At 43.5% G+C, this 20389-nt stretch overlaps 1 protein-coding gene across 1 annotated transcript in view; it reads left to right on the top strand.

Moving 5' to 3' along the window:
* Positions 1-20389, top strand: part of SVOPL (SVOP like) — a 30889-nt gene extending 10500 nt beyond the window's left edge. The window contains exons 7-16 of the mRNA XM_048831059.2: positions 2194-2257; positions 4721-4846; positions 6632-6760; positions 8832-8905; positions 11373-11575; positions 13459-13570; positions 15242-15323; positions 16535-16624; positions 17785-17898; positions 20154-20389. Of these exons, the coding sequence (XP_048687016.1) occupies positions 2194-2257; positions 4721-4846; positions 6632-6760; positions 8832-8905; positions 11373-11575; positions 13459-13570; positions 15242-15323; positions 16535-16624; positions 17785-17898; positions 20154-20165 (1006 nt within the window). The 3' untranslated portion in view covers positions 20166-20389. The remainder of the gene's footprint in view (positions 1-2193; positions 2258-4720; positions 4847-6631; positions 6761-8831; positions 8906-11372; positions 11576-13458; positions 13571-15241; positions 15324-16534; positions 16625-17784; positions 17899-20153) is intronic.

Below are 20389 nucleotides of genomic sequence, written 5' to 3'. Positions count from 1 at the left end.
TTAATAATGGACTGTTTTATGAGAATAGTACGTTTGTATTGAAATGTAAATGCAGTGCGTACTTGAAAACCGCAGTGTTAAGTGTTACACAGTCAGTGTTATAGCGAACACTTTCAGTACTTCCTTTTCAGAAAAAGCCTTTACGCTGGAACATTGACACTCACAACACTGTCAGCCCTTTTACTCCTGACCCCCCAACCAACCAAGAACAACAAAAGAAGAAAAAGAGGAGAAAATAACTACATTTAAAAAATTAGAACAAAAACTCTACTGCAAGTACAGTTTTTATTTGGAAAAGGGAAAGTACTAGAGATTACATGAAATCCACGGTGGAATTTGCTGTTGCTATTCTTTTTTGTGGAAGGTGCTCAGATGTCGTGGAGATGGGAGGCCGTGTAAAACCCCGAGAGAGATACTTTACATATAGTCTTTCCCCACTAAATGGATATTAGATGCCTCCCCTTCAGGAAAACCTCAGCATGGAAAGTGAGATTAAAGGCTCATGAATTCCACTAGGAATAAACACATGGGAGTCCATTCAAATCAAAAAGCTAAAGACGAGAGCTGCCCAGGTGACCTAGTTTGGCGTGTTCCATTGTTGGAAGCCTGGAGTCACTCCCAATTCCCAGGCAGGGGTTGGAAGTGGAGCGGGTCAATATTTTTCAGCCCCACTATTTTCCTGCTAAAAAATGGAGTTTTGTCAAAAATTAAAATTTTCATAGGATACTGTAATTTTTGATTATTTCTTTAATTGTTTTGACAGGAAATTTTGAAATAAAGCAAAACATTTTATTTCAAATTGAAATTTTTATTTGGTTGGGTTTTTCAAAAATTTCGGATTGGGGGGGGGGGTTTCTTCCTCTTTCCCAACCTTTTTGCCACTGACTGTAATAGCTGAATGATGTATGTTGGGTTTTTTCCCCTCACTTTTCCCTGTGTTTGGTTTGGTTTGGATTTGGGGGGGTTTTTCCCTCCATTTTCCCCCACTCTAACTTTTCAAAACATATTCAAATCTGGAAAAGTTATAGCGTGACAAAAGGAAAAATAAATCCCTGTAACTTTTTTGAAGTTGGAGATGTTTCAAAAAGTTATGGTGGGGAGAAAAAAAAGTGAAGAACACTTTCCCACTCACATATTATTCCTTTTTCTGCACTCAGTGGCAGAAAGGAAGGAAAGGGAGAAAGGGGAGGGAATTTAAATTAAAAATATTGAAAATTAAAATTTTTTTTGAAAAAACAAAATTTCACCAAAGGTTTTAGGGAAAAACTGTTTCATTTCAAACCCTGCAACATGGAAACAAATCAGAAAACTCACCATTTTTCATTATTCCCGCCCTCCCTCCCTTTTTCCACTGGCTCTCTCTGGTAGTGCTATGCTGCAGGGCACTTGGACCTTGGGAAAGAAACAGTGCCCTGCAGAAGTTACTATTCTTGGGACTCTGCTGGCCGAGTAGTGAACAGACTGATGAACTGCAAAGTGGCTTCAATCCAATGTGAAAGGTTATGACCCACCTCCAGGCTCTGGGGATAGGCAGGTGAAGAAAGAAGCCCCTCAGGATACCTAACCAAAACCAGCCTTTCTTTAACTTCACATCACACAGAATGCATAGCATTTAAACATGGAGTCCAAACAGCTCCACGGTTCCTTCCCTTAGAGGTGTGCACGATGCAAAGTGCCAGCACTCAGATACTTGTATCCTGAGATTATGTCCTCAAGTGTACTATTGGATTGACATTACAGAGCCTCCTTGTCCCTGTGGGCAGATATTTGTGCAGCATGTTGTGTTAACTAGGTCGATATTTGGCAGCAATCTTTGCTGCAGGAGCAGTAACGTTAAAGGATCTCTGACATGGAGGAGGGACACTCTCTGTCAAAGGACCAGAGACTCTTCACTGAATTACAAGGTTAAGGTCAAACCCCCATCTGCTGTAAATGGACACAGTTCCAGTGAAGTCAGTTGCGTTACACCTATTTACTTCAGCTGAGGATCTGGCTCTGTGGTACGCAATGAGACATGCTCACAAACGCTATGTACATTTATTTGTTCCGCGCCCAACTTTCAGTTGCTAGCAGTGAAAGAGCAATTGACTGACAGTGGAGTCTAAATTCGATTGACTGACCGTGGAGTCTAAAATTGACTGAGCTGGCATTTCAGCTGCATGCAGATTCTCACTCTCTCTGCGTTTTTTTCAGACTTATCATAAAAACCGAATTCTTGCCTACAAAATACCGAGGGTATATGTTGCCTTTATCTCAGGTAAGATTAAATGCATTGCAGCCCAGAGTCCCAGATTTCCTGTGTCTGGCTCAGAAAGCAGAATTCTAGACAGTTTTAATGTGTTCCACAATATCTGAATATGTATTGCACGCAGTGAGGGTCTCTCATTCTCAGCGTGTGTCACAGGCAACACTGCATTATTAAACATGTGCACGGGTGTGCAGAAGAAAAGCAATTTCTTTTCTGATAATTGGCTGCTCTGTACATGGCACTGAGACACTGATTGACAGCTGACATCCAGCCTTTTGGTTGCCAGGTTGATAAATGCGTCCGTTGCCTGTTCTAACAGTATCGCCCCTGACAGGCTGTCAGTCAGGAGCTGGGTCAGCCGCTCAATCTCGTTTCAAGATAATAGCACATAGGCAGCTAAAAATTGAAACAGAAATGTGCTCCACGCCGGTAGACTGGATTCTGTCTATCTGGAAGCAATTTTCAGACTGGGGCTGGCCCAGGACAAATGAATCAGCACTTGTGTTGTGTACTTTTGGAGATGAGTTCAAAATCTGATTTGGGTCATAATAAGAGATTCATTAGGTGGTCCCATGCAAGTCCCCAATTTATGTACATCAAAAACTTATCATATAGTGTGGCATAATGGGCAGTTTCTGTTCAGGAGAGGCTCAGAGCTGGAAAAGCTAAAGGTGCCCTGGGTGGCCAGGAATGGAGCAGCATTGATGGTTGCGAGTTAGGACTGAGGTGCACTGGGACAGGTTGTACTGCCTAGCAAGGGCTGGTTAAATCTGGAGCTGCTTGAATTTTTTCTTGTGAATGATTTGTCCAATGAATTTGGCACTTTTTCCATGGGTTTCTGGAATTATCTGTAAAGAGCTCCTGATACACAGGAATTTGTCCAGTTGCTCAACCAGCAGGGGCACTGGAGCCTTCCCAAAAGTGAGGGGCCCGAGGCCCAGCCACTTCCCCTCCTCTCCCCCTAGAGGCCCCATCCCCTACCCAGCCGGAAGCTGGAGCAGGGCCAGGGAACCTGCGCGCCCCTCCCACCCCGCCCGGGGTGGGGGTAGGGTTGAAAGCAGTCCCCTGCCCATGTTCCCGTCCCCCAGACCTCCCGCACAGGGCAGCTGGAGGGACCTAGGCTCCCCACAACTGCCTGTGTGGGCTCTTCCTGACCCTCAGAGCTGGAGCCCAGCCTGTGTGGGCAGAACAGTGTGGGCAGCTGAAGAAAGCCTGGGTCCCTCCACCTGCCCGGTGGGGTGGGGGACCACTAAGAGCAGCCCCTGGCTGTGTCCCTACCCCTCAGGCCCTCCTCCCAGGGCAGGTGGAGGGGCTGCAGCTCCCTGCCCACACCAGGCTGCGACTCTGAGCCCCCCCGGCTGGAGCTGGGTCAGGGAGAGCCGTGTGAGGTGCTGGCATGGAGTCACAGACCCTCCACTTCTACCTGTCCTGGGCCGGGTGGGGAACCTGCGGGGCGAGGACATGGGCCGGGGGCTGCTCACAGCCTCCCCCGCCACACCATGGGCAGGTGGAGGATCCACATGCGTGGCTCCCACAACTGCCCAGGTTCCCCTCCCTGGCTGGGCTCCATGCTGGCCTGGACAGGAGATGGGGCCTTGGGGGAAGAGGAGGGGATGGGGGTGGGGTCCACTTGGGATGGGGGTCAAAAAGCGAAAGGGCCCTGGCCCCCTGAACCCCCGCTCCCCTCGGTTCCGACACCCCTGTCAACCAATAGTTGTGCAAACATATATTGGCCTCTGGCTTATTCATGGTCTTGTAGCAACGAGTATTTGCTTTTCATTATTCTCTGTTTGAGCCATTGGATTGATCGCTTAAGTCATTGTTTCTGTTCTCGCCTAAGATTTATAAACAGGCAAAATCCTTTGATTATTATTTATTATTTATGTTCCCTTGCCCCCAGATGACTCAGTGGACAGGTTGTGGCTTTTATGAATTTGTTTGTTGTTGCTTACCTTATTTGTGTAAATAAAAAAAAGCATTTTTTCTAATGGCTACATGAGAACTTCAAGGACACACATGCTTGCAAGTATTGGGCCAGATTCTCCTGTGGTGTAAAATCAGTGGAAAGTATTGCTCACTATTTGCACTAGTGTTCATAGCACTATTGCCTTCTACAAGCATTCTTATAAGAAAAAAAAAATCTCATTCGTATGACTAATGAAGCAAATAAAAAGGCTCATGAATACCAGGGAAGCAAATTAAAGGGTTTCATTTGGAATGATAACCACACATGGCTTTCTGTGTTCAACCACAGCTACCTGAAACCATCCTGGGCCCAGTCGCACCAAAACTTTGGTCCAGCTCTCTCCAAAAATTCGACTTCCCTGACTGTGTCTGAGTCAAATCTCTACCATATTCTAATGGTGTGGATGGGGAAGGTTGCTCAGAAAAGAACGAGAACACCGGTGGTTAAAATATACAAACCATAACCATTGGCTCCTTTATTGTAACCTCTCACTTTCCATTTGAAAGGTCTTTTGGTTGGCAGGCTCCTTATTAATTATTGGATTGGCATCAGTGATTAACCCGACCATAGGCTGGCGCTGGCTGATCAGAATCTCCTCTGTTCCAGGCATCATTCTCATCCTGGCATTTAAGGTGAGAAGAACACTCCCTCCCACCCAAAAGAACACACTAGGTCTGGAATCTCTAGGTATATTTTGCCATCAGCTGATAGAGACAGCAGGACCTGATAGCCTGCCCCTGTGGTCCTGCTTTCACCGTAACCCACAGCAGCCCTCTCATGGAGACAAACTTTGAAGAGCCCACACCAGCCACCAGCACGCAGGGACCTGCAGGAGACAGCCTCTTTCTACAGATTTGCTGTTCCTTCATAGCAGCATCCCAAGACTAGGGCATCAGTGTTCTGGATCCATACACTGTGTTCTGATATTGTGGTGGTGGGGGAGGGAAGGGCATGCAAACGTAGGTGAGATGAGATTGGATTAGATTACGTAGAAGCTTGCAATTCATATGCTGGCAAATTTAGGAATTTGTTGCTGTCATCCATGTATATACCCCATCCTCGTAACTCTTTACATTTTGTAGAACTAAGTGAATAATTCACAACAAACAATGTACTCAACAAAGTTAGCCTTTTAACAGGTTGCAATGTCGTCTTATTTATTAAGGGGAGAGCATATTTTCTTTCTGTGGACTGATGTAAACAAGTCTCTGTGAATATCACAATTTGAGCTATGTTGGTTAGCTGTGATTGGTCAGATAAATCACATAGACGATAAAATCCATTCCCTGATTGGATGAGTGCCCAAGCATGTCTGAGAGTATGTCTACACCGCAGGCAAAAATGTGATTTGCAGCTTGGGGAGACATCATTGCTCTAGTTTTAATGTATTTAGTACAGCTAAAAATAGCAGTGAAGTACAAAACTGCCTGGTCCCCTGGAATATGGATTCACATTCCAAACCCATTCTGAAGCCTGTGCTCCTATATCTTCACTGCTATATTTAGGCCTATATTATGCCTGTCCAAGCTGCAATCACACCTTCGATTGCAGTGTCGACATGGACTGAGATAAATACGTATGCTTGCAAATATAAACTAGGATCTCTGTAAATACCCATGTCTTGAAACTTGACTTCTCTGAACATCTCTGCTAGTAAAACTATGCTGCATGATTTGTTCATGGAAATAACAAAATGAGAGGCACAAGCATGGCCAAGCAAATGCCTTTAAAAATTCAAGCACCGCTTTCTGTAATATTCATTCAGTTCTACTTATTTTGTGATCAATACGAGGGATGAGTGAAACACTCCAGTTAAACTAATGTCCCCCAGTTTTGTCCATCCCTTGAAATGAACCCAAAATCTCTTTTAAGTCTGGGACGCTTTTATTAAGAGGGAGAGGTATGTTGTTAGTCTCAGCTTACAATGTCAGATTCAAGTTAGGTTTTGTTTAATTATTATTTTTGTTTCACTGTTTTGGTTTGGTTTCCCCACAGTTTTAAAAAAGCCATTTTCTTTTTATTGATTGGCTGTCCCAGAATGGCTGTAGAACGGAGATCAGTAGTTCTGTTAGTTCTCTGAGAACTCACTGAATATGTGCAAGGAATTGCTGTTGTTCAGAACACTTATCTAGCACTGTTTATAGACTGGACCAGAGCCTCAGGTTGGGTCAATCAGCATAGCTCCACTGCAGTCGATGGAGTGACACCAATTTACGCCAGCTGAGGGTCTGGCTTAATATTTACGAATGTGCATTCTCAGTGGATTGGAAAACTGAACCATGCAGATGGGAAACAGCAAAAAGAAGGGGGAAATCCAATAACTGTTGGGTCTGTGCACTGTCTCCTGGCACTTAACCAAAGCTCTGTCTTGCTGCTCAAAGCGGTTAAAGCTCTTCCTAACCAACCTGTATTTGCAGTTCATTCCAGAGTCTGCTCGGTACAATGTATCTACTGGAAATAACAAAGCCGCCGTTGAAACACTGGAGAAGATAGCCAAGATGAACCGCTCAGTAATGCCAGAAGGGATCTTGGTGGAGTCTGTTAATGTGAGAGTTAAAATATCTTCTCTCATCACGCTGATGGTTGATTGGATATTTCCTGGGGCACAGGATTACTGGGATTCTAGGGGACAGGGCTATCTTGCTTAAGCTTTTCATGCTCTATGCGTTTCTACTATATCAGGCATCATTCCAAAGGAATATTGAATGCCATGATAGAAGCTGTCATTTGTCTATTTAAAAGAGAGAAATCTTAGCTCTTTCATTTTAATGGGCTTGTTTATTCTATTCTTCTTCTCATTCAAATGAACATAATGCTGGGGAAATGTTTGCTTTTGCTACCATAAAAAAGGCTTCCAGTAGAGAGCACCCCCTTTGACCTGGTGAGATCCCTAAGCAGTCTTTTCCGAGTTGCTGAGAGATCTGGCAGCAGCTCTCTGGGTGCAGGAAATTCATGTCTTTCCCTTCCTGGAAGATCTGTTCATCCAAGCTCCTTTTTGAGGAAAATGGCTTTACACAGAAACAACCATCACCTGCCTGCAAGAGCATAGCTTGTAGGTGAACATGAAGAAAAACCATCTGGTTCTGAGTCAGAGACCAAAGCACCTCGGAGTAATGCTAGCCCAGCCAAAGACAAGGCCTTCATCTCTGACATGAGACAATTGCCCCTTGTTGGCCTGACTCAATGATTGACAACTGCACCCTGGTATCAGTAAGATTCCTCATGCAGCTCCAGGGCATGCTAGTATCAAGTGTGGAAATTCTCCAGGTGGCACATTTCCAGATAAAGAGCTACAAAGATTCCTCCTCCCCTCCCTGTGCCATGGCTGGACAGAGTTAAGCATGGCTTACTGCCTCAGGTATGCAGTCCAACTCCTCAAATGGGGGCCCATAGAAACATACAAGTGACTCAGGGAGAACAGACAGACCAAGAGTGAAAAAGAATCATGAACTGTGGGAAACTGGGCTTATGCTCCTTCCTTTCCAGATAGAACTACAAGGCAAGCATGTACTAGTCATGACCGGCAACACCCAGGCACTGGCAGATGTGGGGGAATGGAGCTGGAGCACTTAACGGTGCGGGAGCACTGGAGCAGTCATTATTGGTTACAATATGGCTCAGGCCCTGCATATCAATATTAAAGGAAACATCATGGTGTGAGTGGCTCAAGAGGCCACAGTTAGATTGAAAGAACTTAGACCTGAACCATGGGAATCTTCAACACCATCACCCAGCTTGGAGGGGTCCCTCTTCTAGACCTGTTTGCTGCTTATCTAATCCCACAGGCACTTAGCATTGGCCTTGGCAACTCATGCAATGTGGTACTATTGAATTGGCATTAGGATTAAACAAGAAAGGCCTTCCCTATACGCTCTGTAGAATTTCTGTAAAGAGATCTCACTGGCTCTGTGATGTTTTTATTAAAATTTAAAGTTATGCACACAGCCATGTTAAACAAAGAGAAAAAAATCAACTCGAAACATTCATGTGAACTCTTTCCCCCTCCCCTGGGACAAGTGATGATTAATTGACTCTCTTCACATTCACGGCAGCAAGAATCTTGCCTTAGATGTACCAATCCTCTAGATGTTACTACATATCTTCACTTTCATATCTGCTAGCCCAATGTCTGACAGCTGGTTAGATGCAGAATACAAAAGCAAGCGTACAGCCTCTAATTTCTGACTCTGTTTCTCATTACGGCATTTATGTCTTGTAACATAAAATGTTACATACAAGTGGTAACTGCGGTCAATTCAGACCGCAGTAGTCAAACCAGAAACAAATAAGTAACCAACACCTTTCCCAGCTTAGGCCATAATACAGCAAATTTTTCCACGCAAGTAGAGCCTGGGAACATTCAGAGCCCTGTGGAAGTCAGTGGGGCTGCACATGGACTTACAGGATCACGGCCACATCCCCACACATTCTCTCTACAACCTTTTCCCTTTTGGTGCTCTTTAATCTCCAGATTCATCTGTGTGCTGCTGCAATGTGTTACATGTCTGCCTTTCAGCTCAGCAAACATATTAGTGTATAGAAATACATGGTAGCACCAGAAAATTAGTCGAGAGAGCCAAGATACTTCTCCAAACTTGTGTTTTCTATTAAATGCAGGAAAGAAGAGGTAGATTCTGCGACCTATTGGACTCCAAATACTTACGAACCACTTTGCAAATATGGATCATATGGTAAATATGTTATTTGGTTTTGGTTATTGTTTTTAACGTAATTCTTTCATATGAGGGGGGTAGGACCCTGATTGAAAGTCTCCCATTGACTCTAAAGCAAGTTGGATCAGACTCTGAGTGACCTACAGAGACATCCGGTGTAGCTGGAATAGGGGGGAACATCTGGATTGGTTTTAAGATTGCTCTCTCACCCCTGGCTTTCCCAAAACGAGAACCCGTGCTCCACCAGCTGCTTTGGTAGCACAGCCAGAGTACCAGTGAAATAGGTTTCAGACAGAATGTTGTTAGCTCTTACTGATTCCACTGGCTTTGGAAAATTCAACGTGAACAAAAGATGACTCTCATCTGAAGTCTCATAAGTAGGCCTGAAGTAGATCAATCTATATTTTAATGGCACCATTGTCTAGAATTATAATGAGAAAAGGTGGGTGAGGTCATATCTTTTATTGGACCAACTTCTGTGTAGTTCAAATCAACAGGAGTTAGTCCAATAAAAGATAGTACCTCATCCACCTTCTCTCTCTCAGCACCTGGGACCAATGCAGCTATGACACCACTGCAGACTAGAATTGTAATGTGCTGATAATGGGTGTGTGGAAGCTCAGGGATCCAGAATCTTTGTATATCGGTCCCTGAATCTTTTATGATTTTTCTATTTTTGTAAAATACAGTTTTTCTACGGTTATAAATCAGCTTATAGGCTCCATAGATTTACTTTCCCATCCTCTGTGTACTTAGCATTCTCCCTGCATTCAGTATGCAGGTCTTTTGATAGCTTTCAGAGTAACAGCCGTGTTAGTCTGTATTCTCAAAAAGAAAAGGAGTACTTGTGGCACCTTAGAGACTAACCAATTTATTTGAGCATAAGCTTTTGTGAGCTACAGCTCGTTTCATCGGATGCATACTGTGGAAAATACAACAAATACAACAAACATCTTCTGTATTTTCCACAGGATGCATCCGATGAAGTGAGCTGTAGCTCACGAAAGCTTATGCTCAAATAATTTGATAGCTTGTAATTCTGAGGCTCGCTTCTTCAATTGCCGGGGGGGGGAGGGGAAAGGGAATGAAAATCCACTTCTTAGCCTGTTTATGATGAGGGACATGCCGAATTAGGTGATGATGTTGCAACAAGGCTGCCGTCATTAATACTCTGCTCTTGACAGACAGCCATGACAATATATGAGCTTCCCCCATCAGACGGTGCCTAAAATTGATTTTAAAAGTCACTGCACAGAATGGAGAATGAAGCTCTGATGGTCCTAGGATTTGGTAAAAGAAGCATCAGGGATTTGTTTTAAATATTCAATGGGCAAGTTCCACCAGGAGTGAATGTTTGAAAAATTTCCCGGCTCAAACATGCATTGCTACACATTTTTAGGGCCCACTGCCCCAGCCTGTAAATAATACCATTGCTCCTTTCATCAATGGGTCTCAAACATTTGGAAAATAGTATAAGGTAGGTAAGAAACATACAGTGATAATTTCCACCCACCATGCACCCACCTCTGGTATAGAACATGGCAGCTGTTTAGCAGTGCACAGCAATACTTCACAATACATGTGGGGAAAAATTATCTTTAACTGAAATGGCAGGGAGAGACAGAATGTAATTATACAGACTGGCATTTGGCCAGGGCTTCAGGGCTAATCTTCGTGTTCATATGAAAAGTATAATGGGAATTTTAATGGTCACAAGGGATCAGGATCTTGGCTTTACATTTTAAATGAAAGCTTGTAAACTACAGTATATAGAGCCCTGCATCAACGAATTTTAAGAACACCGTGGGCCCAATGCTGCCATACTTCCTCAAGCTGAGTAGTATTTTATTCTGCGGCCTTAACATGGAATAAGCTCATATTCCGTGGTGGTAATTTCACCTCTATGCAGAAAGTCTGAACAAAAGCCTATGTATTTCTTAAATTCTACTTCTAAGTCCTCAAAACAGGGTGTAAGTGAAACATTGACCTTATGCTGGCTTTCTGTACCAAGGTGAATTTCACCCTCTGTGAGATAGATTTATACCCATTTTATGGATGGGAAAACTGACACACACAGAGATCAGCGATATTTGGACTGTAAGCTCCTTTGGACAGGGACCGTCTTTTCATCCCTGTTTGTACAGCACAATGGGGTCCTGGTCCATGACAGGGACTTCTAGGTGCTACCATACTACAAATTAATAATAACAGTCCAGTTAAGAACTGGGCTTTTTCTTTTAATAAAGAGGAGTACTTATATGGTAGCTGCCATTGTGTAACACATTCGTGACAACCAGTTTGCTGCTGGTTGCACAAATAACTACTGGGGTTTCTCTGGACTTAAGATTTCCAAAAGTTAAGTGTTGTTTACCTGTTTTGCTTTGTAATTGTACTTGGGCATTTAATATCTGCTGAGTTTTATTCCTCTATGGTTCCATGAATCTGATTATTTTCTCCTTGTCAACATTGATTTTCTTTCCCCCAGGCTTGGAATATCTTTTGCTTATTATGGCGTCATCCTGGCCAGTGCTGAGTTACTGGAGCGGGACATGGTCTGTAGTTTGCAGACAGCAGCAGCGAAGGAGTTGGGGAATGATTCAGAGGAAAGCCACAGCCCATGTCACTGTCGCTTATTTGCCCCTTCGGATTACCGGATCATGATCATCAGCACGATTGGAGAGATTGCATGTAACAGAAACATCTCCAAGTTGTCTTTCTGTGGCTATTTAATGTGTTATGCAAAGTGTTTAACTCGGCAGTTTTACATGCCCGTGCTCAAAACAATATATAAGCTATAGGTGAAAATCACCCTGTGCACAGAGCCAGCCAAGGGCAATGCACTACTTCAGTGGGATTTACAGTAGAACCTCAGAGTTACAAACACCCTGGGAATGGAGGTTGTTTGTAAATCTGAACAGAATGTTATGGCTGTTCTTTCAAAAGTTGACAACTGACCATTGACTTAATACAGCTTTGAAACTTTACTGTGCAGAAGAAAAATGCTGCTTTTAACCATCTTAATTTAAATGAAACAAACCCAGAAACAGTTTCCTTACCTAGTCAAGTCATTTTTTTAAACTTTCCCTTTATTTTTTTCGTAGTTTACATTTATTACAGTATTATACTGTATTTGCTTTTTTTTGGGGGGGGGGGTGAAGGGGGAGGGAAGGGAGGGTCTCTGCTGCCTGATTGCATACTTCCAGTTCCAAATGAGGTGTGTGGTTGACCGGTCAGTTTGTAACTCTGGTGCTCATAACTCTGAGGTTCTGCTGTAGCTGCATATGCTTTGTGCTGGTGTCAAAGGGAGGAATTTCACCCTACATGACTAATTTATCTTTAAGGACAGTTGTGAAAATTTAACTGGCAAAGCCGAATAGCCCCTATGCAGGGGATACATAATGACTTTCTTTTTTTAAAATGACCATAGGAAACGACCTGAACAGTAAAGTCCAGATCCTCAAAGATACTTAGGTGCCTATCTTGCACTGAAATCAGTGGAGGCTAAGCACCTAAACACTTCTGAAGTTCAGGTTCTAAGTTACCAGAGAGCCAGGACTGGCTTGAAGGCAAACTTTCAGACAACTAGAACAGTGACTTTTGGAAATGCTAGCAAGAATTGCAATCAGTCACTGATATGTAGGCAACAGAATGCAGCAAAGGTGTGCTTTAGCTTAGAAAGGGTATTATTTCAGTGCCATCATCCTGTACTGTGCAGCAGAGACCTGCTCAGAGTAGGTTAGAATGGAATACAGCAGAAAGTACACAATGCATCCAGAGCAACACAAATCACCATGTTTCTTGGTATATCTCCTCTACTTCAGTATTAGGTGGTAAAAGTGTCATGTGATAACATGTTTCCATAGCACCTTCCATCTAAGGCGCTCAAAGTACTTGGTAAAACATTACTGGATTTAGCTTCATGGCTCCCCTGTGAGGTAAGCTTTATCCCCATTTACATCTAGGGCAATGAGATAAAAGGAGATTAAAAGTTTGATCCTGTAAGGTGCCAAACTCTCTGACCTCAGTCCAACAAAGGGCATAAACACATACTTAAGCTAGAAGTTAACCATGTGCTTCAGTGTTTTGCTGGGCTGGAGCCACATTGCTTAGCATCCTGGAGCTCTGGGTGACTTGCCCAACTCGTACGGGAAGTCTTTGGGAGAGTTGGGGATAGAACCCAGCTGTCTTGAGTTCAAGTGCTGTGCTTAACCACATGACCCCACCCTTCCTCCCAGCATCTTGCTGGTACTGAGAAGTGATCAAGGCTATAATGCTAGTGAGACATTACTGTAGTCGTGACACAATAGTAGTGTGTCTATAGCGGGAACTAAAGTGTCTCAAGTGAGGCCGGTTCAGAAACTCCAGACATTAAAAAAAAAAAGAAAAAGGAAAAATAAGTAAGAGGAAGATCATAGTGTTTAGGTAATGGAGGGTGAAATCTTTTCTACTGGGCATGGTGGGATGGAATTCCTGGTTTGTAGTGTCAGGAAATGACCGCTAAATAGGGGCTGAGACATAATTAGATCATCTAACTCTGAAGTTTGACATTTATGTTTTGTTCTGTTTTCCAGTAAATCCCTTAAACATTCTAGGCATCAATTTCCTAGGAAGACGGCTGAGCCTGTCTATAACAATGGGATGCACTGCACTATTTTTCCTCTTCCTTAATATCTGCACTACAAGGTAGCGTATTAGATTAGTATGCTAGTACTGTCGTGGTGGTTTGTAATACCACAGGCAGAGGGCAGGACCTCTTAAATTCTCAGTTTGCTAATCAGCAGTCCTGATAATTCTCTCTCTCTCAAAAAAAATCTCCTGCAGTTTCCTGTCACTTCCCAGCAAAAAAATGTAATAGCAGAAGCTGTAGTGAGGTCTTGTATTGCTGAGACTACAGGGATTTCACAAAATATTCGACAGGACGTGTCCTAGCGTGCTATGGAGTGCGATAAATAATTATAGCTAAACCACACATCAAGATAAGGAAACAAAGTACATTGTGTGGTACAGTGCCCATAATTTTTTGCATTGTTTGTTTGCTCATTTACCAAGTTAGGGTAGGTCTCTACGGAGAACAGAAAACCTGTGGCTGGCCTGAGCCAGCCTACTTGGGCTGTGGGGCTGTTTCATCGCTGTGTAGACTTCCAGGCTTGGGCTGAAGTCCAGGCTCTAGGACCCTGGGAAGTGGGAGGGTCCCAGAGCTCAGGCTCCAGGCCGAGTCCATGAGCCCAAGTTGGCTGGCACAGGCCAGCTGCGCGTTTTTCTTTGCCGTGTAGACATCCCCTTAGACTAATAATCCACGGGGCGGGGGTGGGGGGGTGTTGGGTCTCGTAATCAGGATGAATTAGCAAGGTTTGACTATATTCACTAAATAAAGACTGAGCTGAAGGGACTTACAGGTTCCTCCCGTGAAGCTGGCAGAGCTTGTCAGTTTTTTTGAAGTGGACCAGGACTGCAGCTAGGGCTCTGAAATGCCCCTTCAGCTTAAAGGTTCCGTTAAACTGACCTTTCAGCTGTGAGGGACGGCCATGAAGCACAGTAGCTAATGGTCTGCTTTACTGGTGCCTGAAAAACAGCATAGGAAAATTGTATGTTCATGTTTGAGATGGGAACTTTAAAACTACTAGTATCATAGGTGCTGGAACCAGTGATGCTGCACCCCCTGGCTTGAAGTGGTTTCCATCATATCCACGGTTCACAGTTTGGTTCAATTGCTCTCAGCACCCCCACTGTACAAATTGTTCCAGCACCCCTGACTAGTATAATTTTCTTCAAACTTGGCTTGTTGCATGCATGGCAGGGAAATTTAGAAATCAAGCCAAAGTCAAAGTTTCTAGCCAAATCTATGCAATAGTTACTTGAATGCAAAATTCTGATTGGAATAAAAGGCTTTTTCCAGTGGCCAAATACCTGAAACAATTATGCTCAGTCTTCACCTTTGGGCTGAGTCCAAGCATAGACTTTGTGAGAGTTAATAAGCAACTGAGAAAGAGGGATAAGACAGCAAGTTAGAACCCAGTCTTAACTCTAACAGATGCAACCTGACGTGCTATAATGAATATAGATGTCATCTCTCCCTTGGCTTGAAAGCTTGGTCAGTCCATTTTCCAAGCATTTCCTCAAGAAGAAAGTCCCTCAGTGTGAATCATCAATCTTTCCTTGTCAATTGAATGGATAAAGGTTACATTTGTCATTATTACATTTTACTTGTGTCTTTTATTATATTCTTATTTTGGAGGGAAGTTCCTTAGTGCAGTGAAACCTGTCATTAGTGCAGTGAGTAACCACTTGCTTTGTCTGTGTTTTAACAAGTGTTCTCTGATGCTAGTGCCATATTCTCCACCCCTTTCTCCCTAGTACGGGTCTGATCGGTTTTCTCTTCATGCTGCGTGCCTTGGTAGCAGCAAACTTCAACACCATCTACATTTACACAGCAGAGGTAGGTCCTTCTGAAAGTTCCTCATTAAGCTGCTCTTGCCAGAAGCTGGGAATGGGCGACGGGAATTACCTTTTTTGTTCATTCCCTCTGAAGCACCTGGCATTGGCCACTGTCAGAAGACAGGATCCTGGGCTAGATGGACCTTTGGTCTGACAGTGTATGGCTGTTCTTATGGAGTGTATTAAATGAATAACAGCACAGTTGCCTATTCTCAGGAATTTTCCCATGCTACTTGTCTGTGGCAAAGTTATTGTAACTATATGATTATCTATGAGTCTGCTTTACTATCTCTGTACCATTAATAATTTAGTATATCATAATCGTGCTTACAAGAATGCACCTGCAGTGCATAGATATATTAATCTTTTGGTGGTCTAGAATTGTGGAAGTCCATTATTGGCTATGGATGTGTCAGAAACCACTAACCTGAGAGCGTTTAATAAAAAGGGACAATGAAGCCCACCCAGTGCCTGGAAAATGCTTCTTGAGACTGCTCCCCTCGAAGAAGGAAAGCAGTTGGGGAATCCTTCTCTTGAAGTGGCTTAGTGAGAATGATACCCCTCTGAGTCCTTCCACAACCATATTTCTAACAGATAATAAACTACACAGTCCCACCCCTTTATGCTTATGTGCTTTGCTGAAACAGGGCCTAGGAGTGGCAAAAAGCATAATCCACAGTGAATCTTGGAGGTTCTTTTTAGATCACTTTTTTGTCTAATACATAAGTGAATTTAGGTCTTGCCTAAGGATTGAAAGCCCTGGACACTACTTGTCTCTGTCCATCAGCCATGGAGCGTGGCCATGCAAGCGTACCCTGTATCACCCTATCACGGTTCTGTAACCCTGACCTTGAGCAACCACCTCTAAGGCTGAGGGATTCGTTCAGTGTCCGCTCCAGCTTTGATTGGACTAACGCAGTGGTTCTCAACCTATTTACCATTGTGAGCCGCCACAGTACCTCTATGGCCCTGAGGATGTCACATGGGCTGCAGCTGTGTGCTGATTGGGCTGCAAGTGGCCCATGGGCCACGTGTTGAGAACCATTTGACTAACACAAACTGATTCAATATGGAAGAGAGATTTGGGAGCCTTACTGCCCTTTGAAAATCTCCCCCTACAGCTGTCCTTTCTTGTGCAGTGAGCCTCCAGGAACCAGTGGCATGCCATAGTTCTTTCTGGTATTGAATTAAACCCTCTTTGTCCTGTTACAGGTTTACCCTACCACAATGCGAGCTCTGGGGATGGGGACAAGTGGTTCACTATGTCGGATTGGAGCTATGGTGGCACCATTTATAGCACAAGTAAGATGCTTTTCCTGTTATCAGCCTGGTATGAGGTGGGGGTTGTCAGTGATGGGGAATGGAAAAAAAAAAGCCCTAGGATGGTATTTCTTCAGCTACCTTGGAAGAGCTTTCAGCACTGGCCTTTGTTTTTATGGGCACCGTTCTGGTTTTTGGTAAACTCTATGCCCAGCGTTGCCCTCAGGTGCACCCACAGATCTCCTGAAAGCTCATAGGTGCATGCATACACGTGTACATACTGACCTTTGTTTTTGCCAAGACATTGGGTCTTTGATATTTATGTGGGACACTAGGATTAGTTACGTGGTCATTGCCAAAAAGACCCGCATCCATGGTGGTTCTTGACTTTTTTGACAGGTGAGACACAAGTCACAAAATGGTTACATCCCCCCTCCCCAGTGTATAATTTAATAGCTATTAAAAGTTTATCTTATTTATAATATAGTAGCAGCAGGAGGACTCGGGAGCTGGAGCTGCTGCTGCGGCTACTCAGGCCACAATCGGAGGGTGGAGCATGAGGCCGGCCTGGGAGTTGACAACAGCTCTTGGTGGTTAACTTGGACAGCCCCCCTGAGGCTAGGGAGGCACAGGTCCCAACCCTGCCCCCTGAACCCCCCCTTGAGCCTGGCCTCAACTGCTCTCATTCCCCAGCTGTGGCCCCTCCATGCAGTGCTTACCACAGCAATGCTGATAAAATGAGTCCTCTGCAGGGTAAACTGTCATGGTAACAAGGCAGCTCCTTGAGGCACTTTTCGCTATCCCACATTTCAGCCTCACGCAGCACCGCATTCGTCAAACTTCCTAGTGTGGGGTTTCACTACGGGCCTGCGGATTGTGCCATTTATACCAAATCATAAATTTAAAGCTGTATAAATGTATCAAGTTACATAAAAAAGAATATGCAAAAGGTACGGTGTAGCTTTTTGGGAATTCTTGAGTAGCCTGTGGCTCATGGTCCTGGGCTGGCAAGCTGCTCCTGCCCTGTGTACAGAACGTAACTGGTTAGCGTGTGTTACACACTTTGCGGAAGCTGTTAGTTTTCTTGGCTATTATTGAACCCTTTAGTCTCTTATCCATTTCACATCTTGATTCCTACCATGGCCCCTGACCACAATCTTGTACTGCAGCATGGAGCTGATGCTTGAACTGTTTGTTTGTAGGTTCTCATGAATGCTTCCTTCCTTGGGGCCTTGTGCCTTTTCTCAGGCGTGTGTGTGGTGTGTGCCATCTCTGCCTTCACTCTGCCCATAGAGACCAAAGGAAGAGCGCTCCAGGTTTGTAATATCTCATTTCTGACACAGCTACAGCTTTGTCCCCATGAGAAAATGATACTGGTTTAACTAAATCAGTTTAGAGGCTCCTAAAATCATTATCCTCTCCCAGCTCCATAAAAAGCCCACAAACCAAAATAACAGGTTTCAGAGTGGCAGCCGTGTTCGTCTGTATCCGCAAAAAGAAAAGGAATATGTGTGGCACCTTAGAGACTAACAAATTTATTTGAGCATAAGCTTTCGTGAGCTACGGCTCACTTATTCCGATGCATGCAGTGGAAAATACAGTAGGGGGATTTATATACACAGAGAACATGAAACAATGGGTATTACCATACACACTGTAAGGAGAGTGATCAGGTAAGGTGAGCGATTACCAGCAGGAGAGGGGGGGGAAACCTTTTGTAGGGATAATCAAGGTGGGCCATTTCCAGCAGTTGACAAGAACGTCTGAGGAACCGGGGGGGAAGGGGGGGCGGGGGGGAAGGGAGGGAGGGAGAACATGGGGAAATAGTTTTACTTTGTGTAATGACACATCCACTCCCAGTCTTTATTCAAGCCTAAGTTAATTGTATCCAGTTTGCAAATTAATTCCAATTCAGCAGTCTCTCGTTAGAGTCTGTTTGTTTTTGAAGTTTATTTTGTTGAAGAATTGCCCCATTTAGGTCTGTAATCGAGTGACCAAAGAGATTGAAGGGTTCTCGAATGTTATAATTCTTTACGTTTGATTTGTGTCTATTTATTCTTTTATGTAGAGACTATCTGGTCTGGCCAATGTACATGGCAGAGGGGCATTGCTGGCACATGATGGCATATGTCACATTGGTAGATGTGCAGGTGAACGAGCCTCTGATAGTGTGGCTGATGTGATTAGGCCCTATGATGGTGTCCCCTGAATAGATATATATCAACAAAAAAACTTGTCAACTGCTGGAAATGGCCCACCTTGATTATCACTACAAAAGGTTTTCCCCGCTCTCCTGCTGGTAATAGCTCACCTTACCTCATCATTACAGTGTGTATGGTAACAAACACCCATTGTTTCATGTTCTCTGTGTATATAAATCTCCCCACTGTATTTTCCACTGAATACATCCAATAAAGTGAGCTGTAGCTCACAAAAGTTTATGCTCAAATAAATGTTAGTCTCTACAGTGCCACAAGTAAACCAAAATAAGTGTCTTTACACACACAGGTTGGACTGATCTAACTAAGCCCTTGTCTTACTACAAATACTTTGCCATTATAGCTCTATTGGCATAGCTAGGCTGCCAGAGCACTGTCACCATACCTCTTAGCATAATGCCACCACCTTCCTAAAAAAACCAGTTTCAGAGAAGGACTTAAGGTTGTTTAATTACTCTGCCTCTGTGGGTAAAAGGCAGCCCTGTGCTGAAGGCTCACACACTATTTAAACCCTCAAATGGTTAATATTGCAATAATCAAACAAGAACACTCCAATAAATCACATTACATGTAAGAGAAAAGCTTTGATCCATCTATAATTGACATGACCTAGATAAATGGGCTGCATTCTTGTGAGCTAATATCACAGCTGAAGTTTCAATAGACATCATCCTTTTTGCAGACAAGGTCTATGGCCCTGAATTTGCTACCAGTTATACTTTTCACAAAGGATTAGTCCCATGGAGGTTAATAGAAATAATCAAGTATGCAAAGTTACTTGTGCACAAAAGTTAACCAGATTAGGGCCACAGGCTTTATTTTCAGCAGGGATGATGCCAATGCTTATGCAAATGTGTAACTTTGCATACTTGATAACATCCTATTAACATCAATGGGATTAATTCTGTTCATAAAGTTATGCATGCCTGCAGATTCTAGACTAATGAATGTATTGCCCCTCGCTCTCTAATAGTAGGGATAGGAGGCCATATAAAATGCTGTCTGTATTCTTTAACACAGTGACATTTAAGGCTAAGAGCCAAGGTGGCAATGTCTACATTGTGCCGTCCAAATCTGCTTTGTAGGCAACTATATTTCAAAAGTAATTTTAGAAGTCTGCTCAATGTTATTTGAAAGAGACACAGGCTGAAAATATCCAGCCTTTGCATCAGATTCTAATCTTAGAGCAATCTTAGAATAGTGTATGGGTCTTGCAAATACAAGGCAGGATTTTTGGACACACAATAATACACATTTGTATCTGAGAGCGGAACCTGCTCCTGGTCCATAAGCCCCTGTTCTTTCAATTTGACTCTGAAATTTTTATCCTTTTGTATCTTTCCCTTTTTTAGCAAACGAAATGAATGAAGACACTCAAAGTTGCCTCGTGTGTGAGAGAAAAAGGAACCCTTTGAATAGTTTCTCAGTTGCAGCTGAGCTGCTTTATGTTGATTGCTTCTTGATGCCATTTCTGGAAAGAGGATGCATAAATAATCACAGTTGAAGAGCACACAAGCTACAGGATGCATTTGGAAAAACTGTTGTGCGCGCGGTCTTTCCTGTGATTCAATAAATAGATCTCTCCCCA

The sequence above is a fragment of the Caretta caretta genome, chromosome 1, assembly GCF_965140235.1.
Source record: "Caretta caretta isolate rCarCar2 chromosome 1, rCarCar1.hap1, whole genome shotgun sequence".
NCBI classification, from domain to species: domain Eukaryota; kingdom Metazoa; phylum Chordata; order Testudines; family Cheloniidae; genus Caretta; species Caretta caretta.
Note: the sequence above shows the minus strand (reverse complement) of the source record. Positions and strands in the feature narration are given on the sequence as shown.